General features: G+C 47.3%; 1 protein-coding gene and 1 long non-coding RNA gene across 3 annotated transcripts in view; one reads left to right on the forward strand and one right to left on the reverse strand.

The window, feature by feature from the left end:
• Window positions 1-6,160, reverse strand: part of LOC107402181 (uncharacterized) — a 51,612-nt gene extending 45,452 nt beyond the window's left edge. Inside the window, exon 1 of the long non-coding RNA XR_013053168.1 lies at window positions 5,277-6,160. This is a non-coding gene — a long non-coding RNA (uncharacterized LOC107402181). The remainder of the gene's footprint in view (window positions 1-5,276) is intronic.
• The window catches only part of Srl (sarcalumenin), a 43,724-nt gene extending 29,294 nt beyond the window's left edge, over window positions 1-14,430 (forward strand). For both annotated transcript variants that reach the window (XM_076577953.1, XM_076577954.1), the window contains 5 exons: window positions 238-339; window positions 1,718-1,813; window positions 6,157-6,273; window positions 7,353-7,586; window positions 11,270-14,430. In XM_076577953.1, the coding sequence (XP_076434068.1) occupies window positions 238-339; window positions 1,718-1,813; window positions 6,157-6,273; window positions 7,353-7,586; window positions 11,270-12,081 (1,361 nt within the window). In that variant the 3' untranslated portion in view covers window positions 12,082-14,430. The remainder of the gene's footprint in view (window positions 1-237; window positions 340-1,717; window positions 1,814-6,156; window positions 6,274-7,352; window positions 7,587-11,269) is intronic.
• The last annotated feature ends 2,829 nt before the right edge of the window (window positions 14,431-17,259 follow it).

Here is a 17,259-nt window from a genome sequence, read left to right on the forward strand (position 1 = left end):
GAGCCACCATGTGGTTGCTGGGAATTGAACTCAAGACCTCTGCAAGAACAGCCAGTGCTCTTAACCTCTGAGCCATCTTTCCAGTCCTTGAAAGTTGTATTTACATTTCAAATTCATTCAACTTGGCAACTTGGTTCTGCATCTACTTGAGGCCCAGCCCTGCTCCATCTCTGTGAAGCTTAGAGCTCTGCTGGCTTAGATTTGCTCTGACCCTACACTGTCTGCTTCTCTTCCCAGAAGAGACTGAGGATGTGAGTGAAGAGGCCCCCATGAGGGACCGCTCCCACATTGAGAAAACCCTGATGCTGAATGAGGACAAGCCATCGGACGATTACACAGGTAACTGGGGAGGAGATGGGCTGGGGTCCAGGCACCAGGGCTCTGTAGTTCTGAGGCCAGAGGGGAACCCGGGGAAGGGGCTATGTGAGGCAACTCTGTGAACAAGGCCAAGGCAGGGGCAAGGAAGATAACCAAGCAGAGGGCACAGTGTCAGAACAGAGGTGAGTTCCAGAGCCGTTGCCTGTCAGATGCGACCCACCACCCCACCACCAGCCTTGGGCAGGGCGGACGGTTAATAAGAATCCATCTTATCTGCTTTGGTTTTTAGTTTACACAGCTTCCATTTCTCATGTTTTATTTTGCCCCATAATGAACCAAGGATTTCAGTGGGGGCTTCTTATCCTTCCTTAATTAACTAGCCAAGCACAGATTAATACAGCAGTTTGCTCTTGGCATACAGCCCGATGTGGCAGTGCAAGGACCAGAGCATTACTAGCCTGATTCTTGCTCTCCACACTGTCCTCTTGTGCTACACACACACCCCACAGCTCTCAGTTGCACCCTGGGTTTCTGCTCCCCCAGAGCATGGGCATGTCTGAATCCTCCAGGGAGCACTGTGTATGGGTCTTCTGGGCACCCAACCTCCTTACACTGTGGACCTCGGCAGCACAAACAGGGGCACAGACATGAGATTCTCATCTCCCGAGGACAGCCCAGCTTTTCTTACGTCATTGAGGTGAGGAAGAAAGAGAGTATCAGGGTTTCAGTTTAATTTTTCTTGAGACAGTGTCTCGTGTAGCTCAGGCTGGCCTGGTACTCCCTATGTGGCAGAGGAGAACCTTGAACTCCTGATCTTCCTGCTATCACCCCTGAGTAGAGATCACAGGTGTGTGCCGCCAAACCTGTTTTTTGTTTTGTTGTTGTTATGGTGCTAGGGACTGAACCCAGGGGTCTGTGCTTGTGCATGGGGGGTGAGCACTTCGCCAGCGGAGCCACATCCCAGCCCGAGAGTTGGTCTGTTACTATTCCTGAGACAATGTCCCACTGTGTAGCCTGGTTGCCTGGAACTTGCTATGTAGACCAGGAGGCTCCTGGAATCACAGAAATCCAGCCACTCTGCCTCTTAAATGCTAGAGTTAAAAGTGTATGACACAGTGCCTGGCCAAGAATTAGTTCTTTGTTTTGTTTTGTTTCTTAAATAGCTCAGGAGGCTTTGCAGATTGGGTAGGAAAATGCTTCTGGGTTGAGGGTTTCTGAGGGTGGGATGTGGGCCAGCTCCTTCCCAAACACAGTCATGCCACCATCTTGGGTTGCCAATGGTTTTCCTCCTCACCAGGCAGAGATAGACTCTCTTGGGGTATGCAATGGCTCTGGAGTGAGGAGCAGGCAGCATGGGGTTGGTCCTGCCCGATGCTCACTCCTTGCTCCTCTCTCCCAGCGGTACTGCAGCGGCTGCGGAAGATCTATCACACATCCATCAAGCCCCTGGAGCAATCTTACAAGTACAATGAGCTGCGACAGCATGAGATCACAGGTATGGTATGGCACCAGGACCCAGAAGTGGGCGCTGCGCCACCTCCCTGGTACCCACACAGGCTCACAAGGTCCATGTGTAATGTGTGCTAGGACTCCAGGAGCTGAGCTTCCCTGAGGAGTGGAGGACAGAGCTCAGGCCTGGGAAGTGGCCCTTCCTAGAGGAGTGAGTGCTCAGTACTGTAAGAGTGTGACAGAGATTTCATTGCTAAGCATTTTGTCTCAGCAGTAGGCATTTGGATTTCCAGGGAGCAGGCCTGTGTGATCTCTCTGGGCTCCAGAGTCTCCAGGCTTCCTATTCACATAGGCCTCCATATGATCTATCTTTCTCCCAGCCTTCTTACTGTTCCTCCTGGAAGGCCTCCTTTGGGTCTGGATGATGATGATGATGATGATGATGATGATGATGATTTGTGTGTGTTTGTGTGTGTGTTTTTCAAGACAGGATTTCTCTGTATAACAGCCTTGGCTGTCCTGGAACTCTCTCTGTAGACCAGGCTGGCCTCAAACTCATAGAGAACTGCCTGCCTCTGCCCTCTAAGTGCTGGGACTAAAGGTGTGCGCCACCACATGTGGCTGTTGCTGTTGATTTTTGAGACAAGGTCTCACCATGTAGCTCAGGATGGCCTTGAACTTGAGAACCTCCTGCCTTAGCTTCCTGAGAGCTGGCTTTACACAGATGTGCTACTGTACCCAGAACAGGGCCTAGATTCTTTTAAAACTTGGTTTTAAAAATAATAAAATACAACTTTGTTTCAATTGCATTCAAATAATGTAAAATAATATAAACTGAAAAATAAAGCCAGGCTTGATGGCATATAACTGTAATCCTAGATTTTAAGAGGCAGAAGCAGGAGGAGAATTTTAACATTGAGGCCAGATTAGGTTACACAGTGAGTTCTGGGCTTAGTACATAGCAAGCCCTGTTTCCAAAACAACACACACACACACACACACACACACACACACACACACACACACACAGCTTCTTGTTATAGTGCTCAAAACTACAGGAAGTAATAGGATCTTCCAGAAATTCCTCTATATCTATGAGCATAGAATTGTCTTTTTCTTCTTACATATATGGAATCATATTATGCCAGCTGTGCATATGTGTGTGTATATATATATATGAACACACCAGGCTCTGTACAACCAGCATCCAATTCCCAAGGGACAGTGGGTGCTTTCCATTTCTGCCTTGAATAAAATGGGGCTAGTAGCTGTGAGTAGTGGCGCACGCCTTTAATCCCAGCACTCGGGAGGCAGAGACAGGTGGATCTCTGTGAGTTTGAGGCCAGCCTGGTCTACAGAGTGAGGGCAGGAGAGCCAGAGCTCAAAAAGACTCCTCCCCAACAAAATGGGGCTAGTGAGGTAGCCCTGCAGATAAAGGTCCTTGCCTCCAAGCCTGATGGCTTGAGTTCAGTTCCTGGGCTCCACATGGCAGAAGGAGAGAATCAGGCCCTGCAAGTTGTCCTCTGACCTCTGTACACACACCATGCCGTGTGCACCCACACACATGCAAACATATCATATATGTACATATAAGATAAATTAAAAATGTAATGCCCCACAACTGGGCATGGTGGCTGTGCCTATATTTTCAGCACTTGGAAGGTTGAGGCAAGAGGATCACAGAGACTTTCAGGCCAGCCTGGGCTTCAGAGTGTGATGATGCCTGGGAAAAGTGAGATTAAAACATTCCAGCCACTGGCAGAGTCACTGTATGTCTTATGTACAGATATTTGTAGGACGTGTTTTGTTTGCTCCTTGTTTTTAAAACAGGACAGTAGAGGGGCGGACAAGACATCTCAGTGGGTAAAAGCACCGCTTGCCAGCCCTGATAACCTACATACTGGAAGGAGAGAACCAAGTCCCACAGTTCATCCTCTGGAACATCCCAGCCCCACAAATGAATGCTTAAAAATTAATATGGAACACTAGAATTAAGTATTTTGATCACTGTCGTAAAATCACCTTGAAATACTCTAATCTGTATGAGAACATACCAGAGAATTTTTTTTCCACCACAGTTTGCCATTTTAAAAAGTGTCCCCCATTTTGTAGTTCTGGGGCTACACCCCAGACTTCAGGCATGCTAAGAAGGGGCCCTGCCACTGAGCTACAGCCGCAGCTGCTCCTACTCCTCTCCGAAAGCTTCCATAACTGTTATTTTTTTTCTTTTCAGTTCAGTTCCTGGGGATGGAACCCAGGGCCTTGAGCATCCTAGGCAAGCGCTCTACCACTGAGCTATAACCCAGCCCTTGATTTAATTGTGAGTGATAACAGAAATCTCTCCCTGTGTTCCTTGGCAGATCCCATATTATCCTAATGCCTATTGAGTAGCTGCGGCATCTGAGGGCATATATATTCCTACTGTACAGAAAGGAACCTGGTGCCCAGGTGGCGCTGGTTGCCCTGGCCACGAAGCCACTGTCAGGATGGCGATTCTGTTTCTGTCCCCAGGGAATGCCCTGTTCTGTTAGTCCTACCATTCTTACAAGCCTAAGAGTCAGTCGTCCTCGTCTGCTTCTTAGAGGACGTGGTATGAGGTTACAGAATCTCCCAATGGCTTTCTTTTGCCCTCTGTATTTGCCTTCTCTTCCTACTCTGACACTGGGAGTGGGATGGCCCTCTTGGGGAAACCCCAGACTTAGAGCCTCAGTGGCCAATTGGTTGGTTCTCAGCAAAGGCCAATTGGCTCTTTTCTGGCTTCCCTTTCTGGACTTGGCTTCTCTGTCCTAATCTCTTGCCAGCTTCCTGCATGACCCCTATCCTTCAAGCTTATTACTGACCTCCCAGGTGTGCCCACGGTGCCCCCTGCTGTGCAGAGTTGGTACAGCAGCACCCGGAAGCCCTGTCTCAGAACTCACATAACCAGCACTGACTGGCCTTTCGTAAAATCTCTGTAACTGGGTGTACCCCTCTAGACCTGCTAATCCGTCCTGTCCCCAGGCCAGAGGGCCTCTTATTTACAGGCAGGAGGGAAGGGCCCAGGCCATGAATATGTGCTCACCACGCACAAGACACCCCAGAGAAACAAAAGCCGGGCATCCAAAAGCCAGGTGCAGAAGGGGAATCATACTGTCCGCTGTACAGAAACGATGAGCTGGGATATCTACAACACTGATTATACACATCAAGGTAGCTGGGAAAATGACAGAAATTAGCAATGCTGCCCAGTGTAGTGGCATACAAATATAGTCTCAGATACTCTGGAGGCTGAGGCAGGAGAACCACTGGATTCTTGAGCCCAGGACTTTGAGAGCATCCTGGTCAATATAATATAAACTTGTCTCAAAATTAAAAAAATAAATAGAGAAAACTCTAGCATTAGTTACCTATTAGAGAGGGTGTTACGGCCTAGACAGAGTAGGTCTTTTTGTACTTCAGACTTTTGAGTCAATATGTTATACAAAATTATAGAAAATAAATGAAAAAAGTTTAAAAAGGAGGCCTACCACCTTCGGAGGGCTATCTGCAGGCTCAGGAAGGCAAAAGTCTGGAGAATGTAGGTGCTCTGTGGAGATCGTTCAGAAAAGAACCGAGAAGATGAGAAATCAACAAGAAGACAAATCATATCTCTGTCCACCCCCTTCTCTGCCCGTATTTATTCTATGTTTGCAGTACTGGGGAGTGAACCATGGCATCACACATTCTATGCCAATGCTCTGCCCCTGAGCACCCTCCTAAGCCCCCATCCCTATTTTTGAAAATACTGGAGAATTCTACTTCCCCTTGCTGGGTAGCCTCGGTAGGGTGTGCTACCCAGCATGGCATCAGGGAGGACCTTGGCCTCAGGGCCCAATAATTTAAGGATTCCCAGTTTTCAGTGTTTGGTTTCAGACCCTGAAGACTTATCATGGACTTTGGAGCAGACTATCTGACACTAGTCTGTGCTTTTGATGGGGTTTGGGGAGCCCCAGTGAGTTCAGATGGTTCAACACTGTCTGCGCCTCTCCCATGTCCTTTCTTTTCTTGTTATTGATCTGGATAGCAAAATTCAGTCTTTCTCAGTGCAGAAGCTCCGTCCTTTTTATGAACCATTCTTTCTAGACAGGAGACTGCACCTAGAGTGAGCACTGAGCCAGTATGGAATAATCCACTAATTCCAGATGTGCAACGGATCTGGAAAAGGTCAAAACATAGACTTCTGCTGTCTTTTGAGTGAATGTTCTTGTAAAGCAAGAAAAGTGCCACTGACTGCTGCACAGTTTGATCCACGTGGAACCCCACAAGCAGTTGGTTGATGTGGGGAATCCAGGGTGCTTTGGAGAGCAGTGCTGCACCCACAGTAAGAACTGGTGTTAGTGCACGTCTCTTTCTAATTCCTGTTGTCTGCAGATGGGGAGATTACTTCCAAGCCAATGGTGCTGTTCCTGGGACCGTGGAGCGTCGGCAAATCCACCATGATAAACTACCTCCTCGGGCTAGAAGACACTCGCTACCAGCTTTACACAGGTGAGAAGGTGGGGGGGTGTAAATTGTTAAAGCAGATGAATAATTAAAGCACTTGTATGCCCTTAAAGTATTAATGAAAATTACATACAAGATCCAGCAGCTCAACCACCTCCACAGCAGCATTATTCATACAATAGAAACAACTCAAGTGTCCACTGCTGGACGAAGGAATAATCAAAATGTAGCCTGTGCATACAGTGGAATGTTAGCCTTAGAAAGGAATGTTGCAGACCCGAGGAGACAGCTCAGTGGGGAAAGTGCTTGCTGCAAGCCTCACGATTTGAAGCCGGGTCCCTAGGATCCACATAAAAGCCACATGAGTAGCACATGTGTCTGCGATTGCAGTACTTTTATAGCAAGATCGGAATTGGAGCTAAGAGAACCCCTGAGCGCCTAGAGGCCAGCTAACCTGGCCTATGCAGCAGTGTACAAGAGATAAAGTAGAAGGTGAGGATACCCATGGTTGTCTGTCTTCTGACCTCCACCCCTGTGCCATGGCAGATGCGTGCAACACACACACACACACACACACACACACACACACACACACTCACACACACACAAGCACAGATAGAAGGGAATGAAGCATGCATGCTGTCAGAACACATCGGATACATCCTTGCCACAATATAGATAAACCTTGAAAGTGTGCTAAGTAAAACAAGTCAGGCACAAAAGCCCAGAGACTGTATGATTCCACTCATATGAGGTGCCACAATAGGAAAAACTCAGAGGCAGAGAAAGAATAGAGGTTGCCAGGGAAGGGGATGGGGAGTTACTACTTAATGGAAACAGAGTTTCCGTGTGGGAAGATGATAAAGTTCTGGAGAGTGAGGATAACTAACTGTTTGCATGATAATGTGACTATATTAATGCTATTGAACTATAGGTTTAAAGATTAAAATTGTAAATGTTATGTTCTGTGTATTATGACACAATTAAAAAGTGAGAAGGCAGGAACCTGGCACACCTGTCCTGTCCGTGTGGAAGCCCTTCCTTCCCAGACACCTTGCTTGTTCACACCCTTCCAGAAGTCTGTTTCTCAGTGGCTGTTTTCCACTTCTCACCTGTGCATGCAGGTGCTGAACCCACCACTTCCGAGTTCACTGTCCTTATGCATGGGCCCAAGCTGAAAACCATTGAGGGCATCGTCATGGCTGCTGACAGTGCCCGGTCCTTCTCACCACTGGAAAAGTTTGGCCAGAATTTTCTGGAGAAGCTGATTGGCATCGAGGTTCCCCACAAACTTCTAGAACGAGTCACTTTTGTAGACACACCAGGCATCATCGAGAACCGCAAACAACAGGAAAGAGGTAATTCAGGGGCTGAGGATGTGCTCAGAGTGAGAGTTCCTGTTCTACAAGCATGAGGACCTGACTTCAAATGCGTAGCACCCATGTCAAAATCCAGGCATGAAGCCTGGCGGCGGTGGCACACACCTTTAATCCCAGCACTTGGAAGGCAGAAGCAGGTGGATTTCTGTGAGTTCCAGGACAGCCAGTGCTGTTACACAGAGAAACACTGTCTCAAAAAACCAAAAAAGCGGGGGAAGGTTATCTGTGCCTATAATGCCAGTGTTGTAGGGTGGGCATAAGTGGATCCCTGGATCCTGGAGCTCTGTGGCCAAGCCAGCCTAACCAAAATGAGAGACCTTGTCTTAAAGAAATAAAACAGAAAGTAGTAAAGGAAGACCCTACCATCCTTCTCCCAATGTATACACACTTATGGGTACACTCACCTGTACATGCATGCAACACACACACACACACACACACACACACACACACACACACACACACACACACACACATGAATCCATTTCTGAATAGCAAGAGCTCTGTGTTAGGATACTGTGATCAACAGAGGATGGTAGTCCAGCAAGGAAATAAGAATGGTTAATGTTCAAGACCAAGGAGATGCATTCTTTACCTCCATTCCTTCTCACTGCTGCTGTGGTACCACTTGGGGTCTGGAGTGTCGTGTTCTCTGCCTCCTAAAGGGCTGCCTGAGTTTGGAGATGGCCAGTATTTTCCTAGGAGAAGTACTGGTCTTCTCTGTAAGGTCTTGGAGATGTCCAAGCTGGGGACTAGCTGTCTTTGGGTACTCAGTCTATCCTGAATAGGGGAAGGCCTGGACTAATGGGATCCTGGTGCATTATACTTGAATTCTGGCTAACCTAGGTCTTGGGCATGGGCTTATTCTGTTGAACTTGGTTTACATCTCTTCTTACTCCCAACATCTGCTTTGTTAGGCCTGCTTTAAGCTAAACCTTTATTAGGCTTCTCAGGCCCTGTCTGCCTCAGATGCAGGGCTGTATAATAGGGCCCTGAATACTGCCTTGGCACAGGGCTATCTGCACTGATGTGTCCTAACCTGGGCAGTCATAGTAATAGATGATTAAATGGCAAATCTCAGTTTATGGTTATGATTTGTGTTTGGGTTATAGCTATGTAGGCAGAGTTTTTCATCAGGACTGCCAGCTCCCCATTTATTATGCACAGAGACTTATTATTAATTATAAATGCTTAGCCAATAGCTTAGGTTTGTTACTAACTAGCTCTTATAACTTAAATTAACCTATATTTCTTATCTGTGCTCTACTTTGTGGTGGTTTTTTTTCATCATGGCATATTCATCTTGCTTCTCTCTGTGTCTGGCTGGTGACTTCGATTCCTTCTACCCCTGTGCTCTCTTTTTGTCTACAAGTCCTACCTAACCTTTTCTTGCCTAGCTATTGGCCAGTCAGCTCTCCATTAACCAATGAGAGTAATACATAGCCACAGGGTACAAAGATTGTTCCACAGCCTAACTAGACCCTGATTTATTAGTAATAATATAATTTAGAGTTATGATAATCTTATTATGCCTCTTTATACATTATTTTGCTGGTCATTATAAAAAAATCAGTGTTTTCAAAACTGTTTTTATTAGTCATGGTTCTTTGGAGGAACAGAACTTATAGAATGAATCTATCATCTATCTATTGTCTGTCTGTCTATCTATCTATCTATCTACCTACCTATCATCTCTATATGTATATATGATATGTGTATCATATCACTCTCTATTTCTATAGATAGATATAAAGGGGATTTATTAGAATGGATTACAAGCAATTGCTGTCTACTAACAGAAAGTCCAAGAATCCAGTAGTTGTTCAGTCCACAAGGCTGGATGTGTCAGCTGGTCTTCAGTATACACTGGAATCCCGAAGAAGTAGGCTCTAATGCCAGTGAAGGAATGAACTTGGCAGTGAGATAGAGGGCAAGCAAGCAAAGAGCAAGCTTCTTTCTTCCATGTCCTTTATACAGGCTGCTAGCAGAAGGTATGGCCCAGATTAAAGGTGGCTTTTCCCACCTCAAAAGATCAGATTAAAAGGGAGTCTTCCCACTTCAAATGATTTAATGAAGAAAATTCCCAGCCGGGCGGTGGTGGCGCCTTTAATCCCAGCAGTCAGTAGGCAGAGGCAGGTGGATCTCTGTGAGTTCAAGGCCAGCCTAGGCTATGGAGTGAGTTCCAGGAAAGGCACAAAGCTACACAGAGAAACCCTGTCTTGAAAAAAACCAAAAAAGAAAAGAAAATTCCCTCACAGGTGAACCTAGCCACTTGGGTTTTAGTTCATTCCAGATGTAGTCAAGTTGACAACCAAGAACAGCCATCACATCCTTGTCATCTTGTTTTGTAAATAAGAAAACCAAGGAAAGAACAAGTGAGAATTCACATATAATGAACACCTGTATAGCTGCTGAGTTAATCGGGTGTTTGCCTGTTTGAAATACAGTGATCTATCTCTCTCTATCTCTTAGAACATTATTATTATTTTTGTTGTTTTTGAGACAGCTCTAGCTGTTTTGGAACTTTTATGACAACCAGGCTAGCCTTGAACTCACAGAGATTCTCTTGCTTCTGCCTCCTGAGTTCTGGGAGCAAAGGTGTGTACCACCACACCCAGCCTAATACAGTAGTCTTGAAGTTAGCTTTGGTATTACTGTTCTTTTCATAATTTTATAGCTTATGAGCAAGAATTTAAGATGAGTGACCATCCAGCTGGTCTGTAGCTAGCCCAGGTCTTGACAGACACTCAACACTTGACCCACATTTTTCTCTTTAAGTCATACATCCCTTTTCCTTCTGACTTCCTGATACTCTTCTTTCAACATCTTTGCCATTGTCCTAGGTCTTTTTAGACATTTGGAAAGTCACTCGCTTTTTCCCTTTAAAATTTTTATTATTTCTTAGCTGGGCAATGGTGGCACATACCTTTAATCCCAGCACTCAGGAAGCAGAAGCAGCAGGAGTTCAAGGCCAGCCTGGTCTACAGCATGAGTTCCAGGACAGCCAGGGCACACAGAGGAACCCTGTCTCAAAAAACCATAACCAAAAATAAAATAAAATAAATATTTTTATGTGTATGGTTGTTTTACCTGCATGTATGTCTGTACCACATGCATGCCTGGTGCCCACGGAGGCCAGAAGAGGGACTTGGCTCCTCTGAGACTCAAGTTACAGACAGTGGTGAGTGGCATGTGGGTGCTGGGGACAGAACCTGGCTCCTCTGAATGGGATGCCAGTGCTCCTAACCAATGAGACATCTCTCTAGTCCTGATTTTTTTTCCCTTTTTGTTGCTGTTTTTGTTTTTGAAACAGGGTCTCATTAGGCGGCTCAGCCTAGCCTTGAACTGAAGATCCTCCTGCATCTGCTTCCCTGGGATTTCAGGATTGCACTACCACACATTGCACAAAAAGCTCCACTTTGGACAAACACTTCACTTCACTAGGGACTCAGAAGCCACTGTATATTAAAGCATGGGTCAGGCTGTTATTGATTAAAGGCTGACAAAAGGCAAGAGATAATGCTCACTGGTCTCTAGAAATCCAGGAAATTGCCAGTGCTATGACTTTGTTCCACCCACGTAAGGGTCTGGTCCTGGAGGGAGGTACAAAGGGCTTTGTGTGTGTCCCACTCAGCCTGACTTCTCATTCCTGTCTCTCCAAGGCTACCCCTTCAACGACGTGTGCCAATGGTTTATCGACAGAGCTGACCTCATCTTTGTTGTTTTTGATCCCACCAAGTTGGATGTGGGTCTGGAGCTGGAGACGCTCTTCCGCCAGCTGAAGGGACGGGAGTCTCAGATAAGGATCATTCTGAACAAGGCTGACAACCTGGCCACGCAAATGCTCATGCGGGTATACGGAGCTCTCTTCTGGAGCTTGGCCCCTCTTATCAATGTCACAGAGCCTCCACGGGTTTATGTCAGCTCCTTCTGGCCACAGGACTATAAGCCTGACACCCACCGGGAACTGTTCCTCAAAGAAGAGATCTCTCTCCTGGAAGACCTGAACCAGGTGATTGAGAACAGGTTAGAGAACAAGATCGCTTTTATCCGCCAGCATGCCATCCGTGTCCGAATCCACGCCCTCTTAGTTGACCGCTATCTGCAGACTTACAAGGACAAAATGACCTTCTTCAGCGATGGGGAACTGGTTTTTAAGGACATTGTGGAAGATCCTGATAAATTCTACATTTTCAAGACCATCCTGGCAAAGACCAATGTCAGCAAGTTTGACCTTCCCAACCGTGAGGCCTATAAGGACTTCTTTGGCATCAACCCCATTTCCAATTTCAAACTCCTCTCTCAGCAGTGCTCTTACATGGGGGGTTGCTTCCTGGAGAAGATTGAACGGGCCATCACCCAGGAGCTCCCCAGTCTTCTGGGTAGCCTTGGGCTTGGGAAGAATCCAGGTGCTCCTAATTGTGACAAAACAGGCTGTGGTGAGACCCCAAAGAATCGCTACAAGAAGCACTAGTTTGTGTGTAGCCATTCTCGGGTCCCCACTGGCGAATGAGCTTATGTCCTAACTGTCTGAAAAGTCCTGGTTTATTAACCCTTTGAGCCATACTGGTGACAATCAGTCTGCATTGGAGATTAGGGAGTTCATTGAGGCCGGTGAACCAGGGAAGGAACAAGGGTTCTAGGGAGGAGAGTGGAAACTGTGAATTATAGTGTGCTTGTCTTATTGCTTCGTTCGAAGGCCTGACACTGGCAAGTCAGGCTTCCCTTGTTTTCCTGGGTCTTGTCTTGGAGGGACAGAGAGCAGCTAACTTCTAATGACTACTCAGATAATGAGGGTCAAATAAGTCGACCTCAGTAAATTCCCAAGTACTAGAGGGCTTTGAGGTCAGTGAGCGTCAACTCCTTTCACACAAATCTTCTGTCCGTTCCCTCTGCCTCTCTGGCTCCCTCCTATGCTTGGGTTGGCTTTCAGCAGTGGACAGTCTCTTGAGTCTGATCTTCATGAATTCTGAACCCAATCTTGGAATCTTCTCCATCTTCCCAATAGGTAGGGCATCCAGAACACTAAAACAAGAGTTTTCTGATTAGGATGCTGATCTGCTACCCCAAGTATCATTTCATTGATGTCTCAGTTGGAGAGCTCAGACATTTAGTTGGCCCCAAAAGGAAGGTGAGTAGGTGATGTACTCAAGAAGTACTTTTCCTCCTGAAAATGGCTTACATGAAAGTACTGGAAGGGCTCAGGGGTTAATTGGTTTGCAGTGTGTCTTTGTCTGTTGCATGTCTTGGAAAACTCAGATCACAAAGGTGTTGGTTTCAGAAAGGACAATGGGGACCTTGTTCCTGGTCCTTGGAGGCTTCTTTGGAAGCCACTTCTCCCAAGTACAGGGGAAACTGTTTCTACAACTTCTTTGTGGGAACCCTTGACAGATGACATGTCTCTCTTGGTTCCCAGGACTGTGGCTTCTCCTTCTCCTTCTTCTCCATTCCCTGATGCACCAATACTTCCGTCTGAGAGAAATTCCCTAGACTTAGAACCAGCCCCAGCCCCTTGGCATTGGTGGCACACAAGGTCTGAGGTTCAGGTTCCTTCTGAACTTCTGCAGATATCCACTGAATGCAGTCAGGACAGCCAGGACCTTCACACACCAGTGCGTGTGCATTTGTGTGTCCACTGTACAAGAGGGAGTAGGGCAATGAAAGACTTGAGGGCACAGAGAAAGGACTCCTCAGAGTCTTGCATGGCAGACATACACTGCCACCTTGGAGCACATGGGAGCAAGAAGCCCTGGGAGGATGAAGAGCAAGCAAGGTGAAGGTCAGGCTCTCTTGAGGGCCCTTTGAGCACAGCCAACTGCTTTTCTTTGGGAGCAAGCTGTCCTGAGGACCTTGATTGTGAGGCATGAGTTGGGATCCACCAGTACCTGTGAGTCATCTGGAGCGGAAGGAAAGTGGGGAAGGAAGGAAGGCTGAGCCAGAGTTGTTCCTTCTGAGGATCATGTAGGGAGGATAAGCAGATTGGTCATCAGTGGGGGCTATATGAAGAACTTCAGGTTAGGAGTTCATGTCTCTCTGATACTTAGCTGTTTGGCTATAAGGGAAGCTGCTGCTTTGGCTCTCTGTAGGGCCCAGGACCTCCCACAAGTCAAATGCTCCAAAGCTGCCAAGACACCGTTTCCAAGGAGTCAGTTCCTTTCATAGGGTCACCCACTCAGGTAGATGAGCTGCAGTCTGTCTTGGATTTTTTTCTCATTAAAATACACATCCAACCCTCAAACTCCTCATCTCTCCATCACTTGCTCTCCGGAGAGACTGTCCCTCCACCTTTCTCTTTCATGCTCCTCACGCCTGAGGGCTTGGTGTAGCAAATCTGGTTTTTCTCAGTGCAGTCAGAGAGAGGGGGAGCAACGAGGACCGTATGGCCCCTGGCCTAGCTGTCAGTGCCTGCATGCTTGGGGAAGCTGGTGAAATAAGACAAGCAAATTCATACAGTATTTGTATTTGGGGGAGGGCACCTTATCGGCATGACCTTCCATTTGGATTTTCCTCCATCTTTTTCTCCTTTATCTCCATTCTGTTCCTCTTCTCACCCCCTAATTCACTTTCCTCTCCTGCCTGCGGGCTGCTGATGGGCCAGCACAGAGTTTAGCACCCGTTCTTTGCCCAGCTCTGCAGAGATGGGTTCTGAGTAGGGTTCTGACTCTAGGAGGAGGGAGTTTCAATCCAGGAGAAGCATGAGATCCAGGGATTTCCTGAGTGGAATTCCATGTAGGTGCCTGAACAGCGGCCAACCTTTCCAGTGTTCTTTCCACTCTGGTTTCGTCAGGGAGAACGTCTCAATAAAGTTCCAATCTCTCTTCAACACCTTGTCCTTCTTGTCTCCATCCAGGTCAAGTCTCTTAGCTTTCATTTATCTAGTACAGTGTACTCACGTTCAAGTTTCTGGGGGACAGCTTGGAACTTTATAAGCATTTGCCCTTGTTTTCACATGTCTGCTGGTGCCCCTTTCGGTAGCTCCTTCCAGCACCTAGCCTCCTGGGTGTGGAGGAGAATTCAGTCCTCAGCTGGCAGAGAAGAAGCCAAGGCCCACTGCGTATGGCGGGAAACCCAAAGGGCTTCTTCCTCTGAAGCGCCTTAGTTCCTTACTTCCGACACCCAGGGCAGTGTCCCTTTTGAACAGGGATCACTTGACATTTCCCTCCCCAGGTCCTTCACAGAGCAGCTCAGATAGTGACTCCAACAGGCTCATTTCCTCTACCTTACAGCTACTTCATGGTCTCCATGGCTGTGATGAGGTAGGGTCTGCCAGAATGGTAAGATGTCCACCTTCCTCTAGCTAATCCAGAAATTGGCCATCCCTCTACAGGTGTGGACATGTGTATTTTGAACATGTCCTGACTCCTTGAGCCAGTACTTATCCCACCACATTTCATTGTTTTTGGTGTCCTGATCAGAGTAGGGCTCCTTTAATTTGGAAGCTTTCTGCTCTGGAATACTCCCAAGAGGTTTCATATCATGGTTTTAAGAGCTAATTTGAAAGGGAAAGACATGGAAGGTTGGAAAGAACCTAAAAGGGAGAGCAGGGCACACAAATGTAGGCCACATCCATACAGCTATGCCAGGAAGGGTCCAGTCAGTGGCCAAGGCCAATGTTTCTGGATTCTCTGGCTCAGGAGGGGCTGATCTTAGGACCAGACAAGTGGGCCATGTTCTCCCACACTCACCTGATCTAGGGAATCTTTGAATAAGTGAGCACTCTGACCTGCTTGTCTGCTGCAGCCTGAGCACCCCGACCTGCTCACCTGCTGCAGCCTGAGCACCCCTGACATGCTCACCTGCTGCGGCCTGTGCACCCCTGACATGCTCACCTGCTGCGGCCTGTGCACCCTGACCTGCTCACCTGCTGCAGCCTGAGCACCCTGACCTGCTCACCTGCTGCAGTCTGAGCACCCTGACATGCTCACCTGCTGCAGCCTGTGCACCCTGACATGCTCACCTGCTGCAGCCTGTGCACCCTGACATGCTCACCTGCTGCAGCCTGTACACCCTGACATGCTCACCTGCTGCAGCCTGTGCACCCTGACATGCTCACCTGCTGCAGCCTGTGCACTCTGACCTGCTCACCTGCTGCAGCCTGAGCACCCCGACCTGCTCACCTGCTGCAGCCTGGGCCTAGGCCAGAAATATAGATTTTTGCCCTGGAAGAGGGAAAGCAGCAACAAGGTCTTTTTCAAAGAGAAATACAAGCCTCAGATTTGTGCTGTTCCACAGCTCAGTGCTGCCATTGTTGGAATTGGGAAAGAAACAGAAAGCAGGGAAGGCAGAACTACTCAAAACATAGGAAATGTGAGGGATAGAGTGCAAAGAATATTTGTAAGAACATACGTAGGTGTCCTCTACATATGGCTACATATATAAGGGACATGGAAAAACATTCAAGTGAAGTCTGAGGGAGTGGAGAATAGGTGAAGATGTGTGCTTTTGTGGCCCAAAGATGCCTAAGTGTCTAGTACGGTGTCAGATACACAGTAACCCTTCACTTGTATTCTACTGGAATGAATAAGTAGATGCTGGAGGAGAAGGTGACTGTGTGTGTGTGTGTGTGTGTGTGTGTGTGTGTGTGAGAGAGAGAGAGAGAGAGAGAGAGAGAGAGAGAGAGAGAGAGAGAGAGATTGATTCTGGATGGCCCACCCAGGATAGAGACCCAAGAAGAGAAGAGAGAGAGAGAGAGAGAGAGAGAGAGAGAGAGAGAGAGAGAGAGAGAGAGAGAGAGATTGATTCTGGATGGCCCACCCAGGATAGAGACCCAAGAAGAGGCATTCAAGGAACCCTGGCTTTGCTGGTGTGTCTTAGCCTTAAAAACTTCACAGAAGCCGGGCGGGTGGTGGCACACGCCTTTAATCCCAGCACTCGGGAGGCAGAGGCAAGCGGATCTCTGTGAATTCGAGGCCAGCCTGGGCTATGGAGTGAGTTCCAGGAAAGACGCAAAGCTACAAAGAGAAACCCTGTCTCAAAAAACCAAAAAAAAAAAAAAAAAGAAAAAGAAAAAAGAAACCTCACAGATACTGGCAGTACTTAATGCCAATTCCTCCTCGGTGACATAAAGCTTTGGCTTTTTCTAATACAAAGGAAGTGTTCTCTAGAAGATCATAAAGGCAATAAGGAGGAGGCAACAGAAAAACAAACTGCCTGTGACCTGGAACTGTACACAGGAAAGGTCTGTTCAGCAGGTTGTGTCCACCTCTTGTCCTAAGAATAAACTCTCAAGCATAAATGGACTTTTCCTACACCTGCTTGCACTCTGGGATGTGGGCTGTTACCTACAATATGTAGAGGACCCAAAGTGGTGACTGACCACTAGAAAAAGGGCGTTTCTAGTATTTCCTCTGTGCCAGGAACTGGGCTTCAGCCCTGCAGGCAAAGCACCCTTATGGCTAACGAAGATGGGCTAATCATGTCGTCTGTGTCTGGTGCGATGCCAAGGCTTTATGTGCACTGTTTAATTGAATCCTCAAAACCCTGCAGGGAGGTCGCTGGCTGGCAGAGTTCAGAACACAGACTGTAGTCACACTGCCTGGAACTGATCCTGGGTTTGCTACAAGGTGGTCTTGGGCAAATGACTAAAGTGTGTTTCAGTTTCCTTACTCATAAAATGGAGACAGTGACTGTTCCTCCCTTATGGGGATGTGGT

Source organism: Peromyscus maniculatus, chromosome 8, assembly GCF_049852395.1.
Source record: "Peromyscus maniculatus bairdii isolate BWxNUB_F1_BW_parent chromosome 8, HU_Pman_BW_mat_3.1, whole genome shotgun sequence".
NCBI classification, from domain to species: Eukaryota; Metazoa; Chordata; class Mammalia; order Rodentia; family Cricetidae; genus Peromyscus; species Peromyscus maniculatus.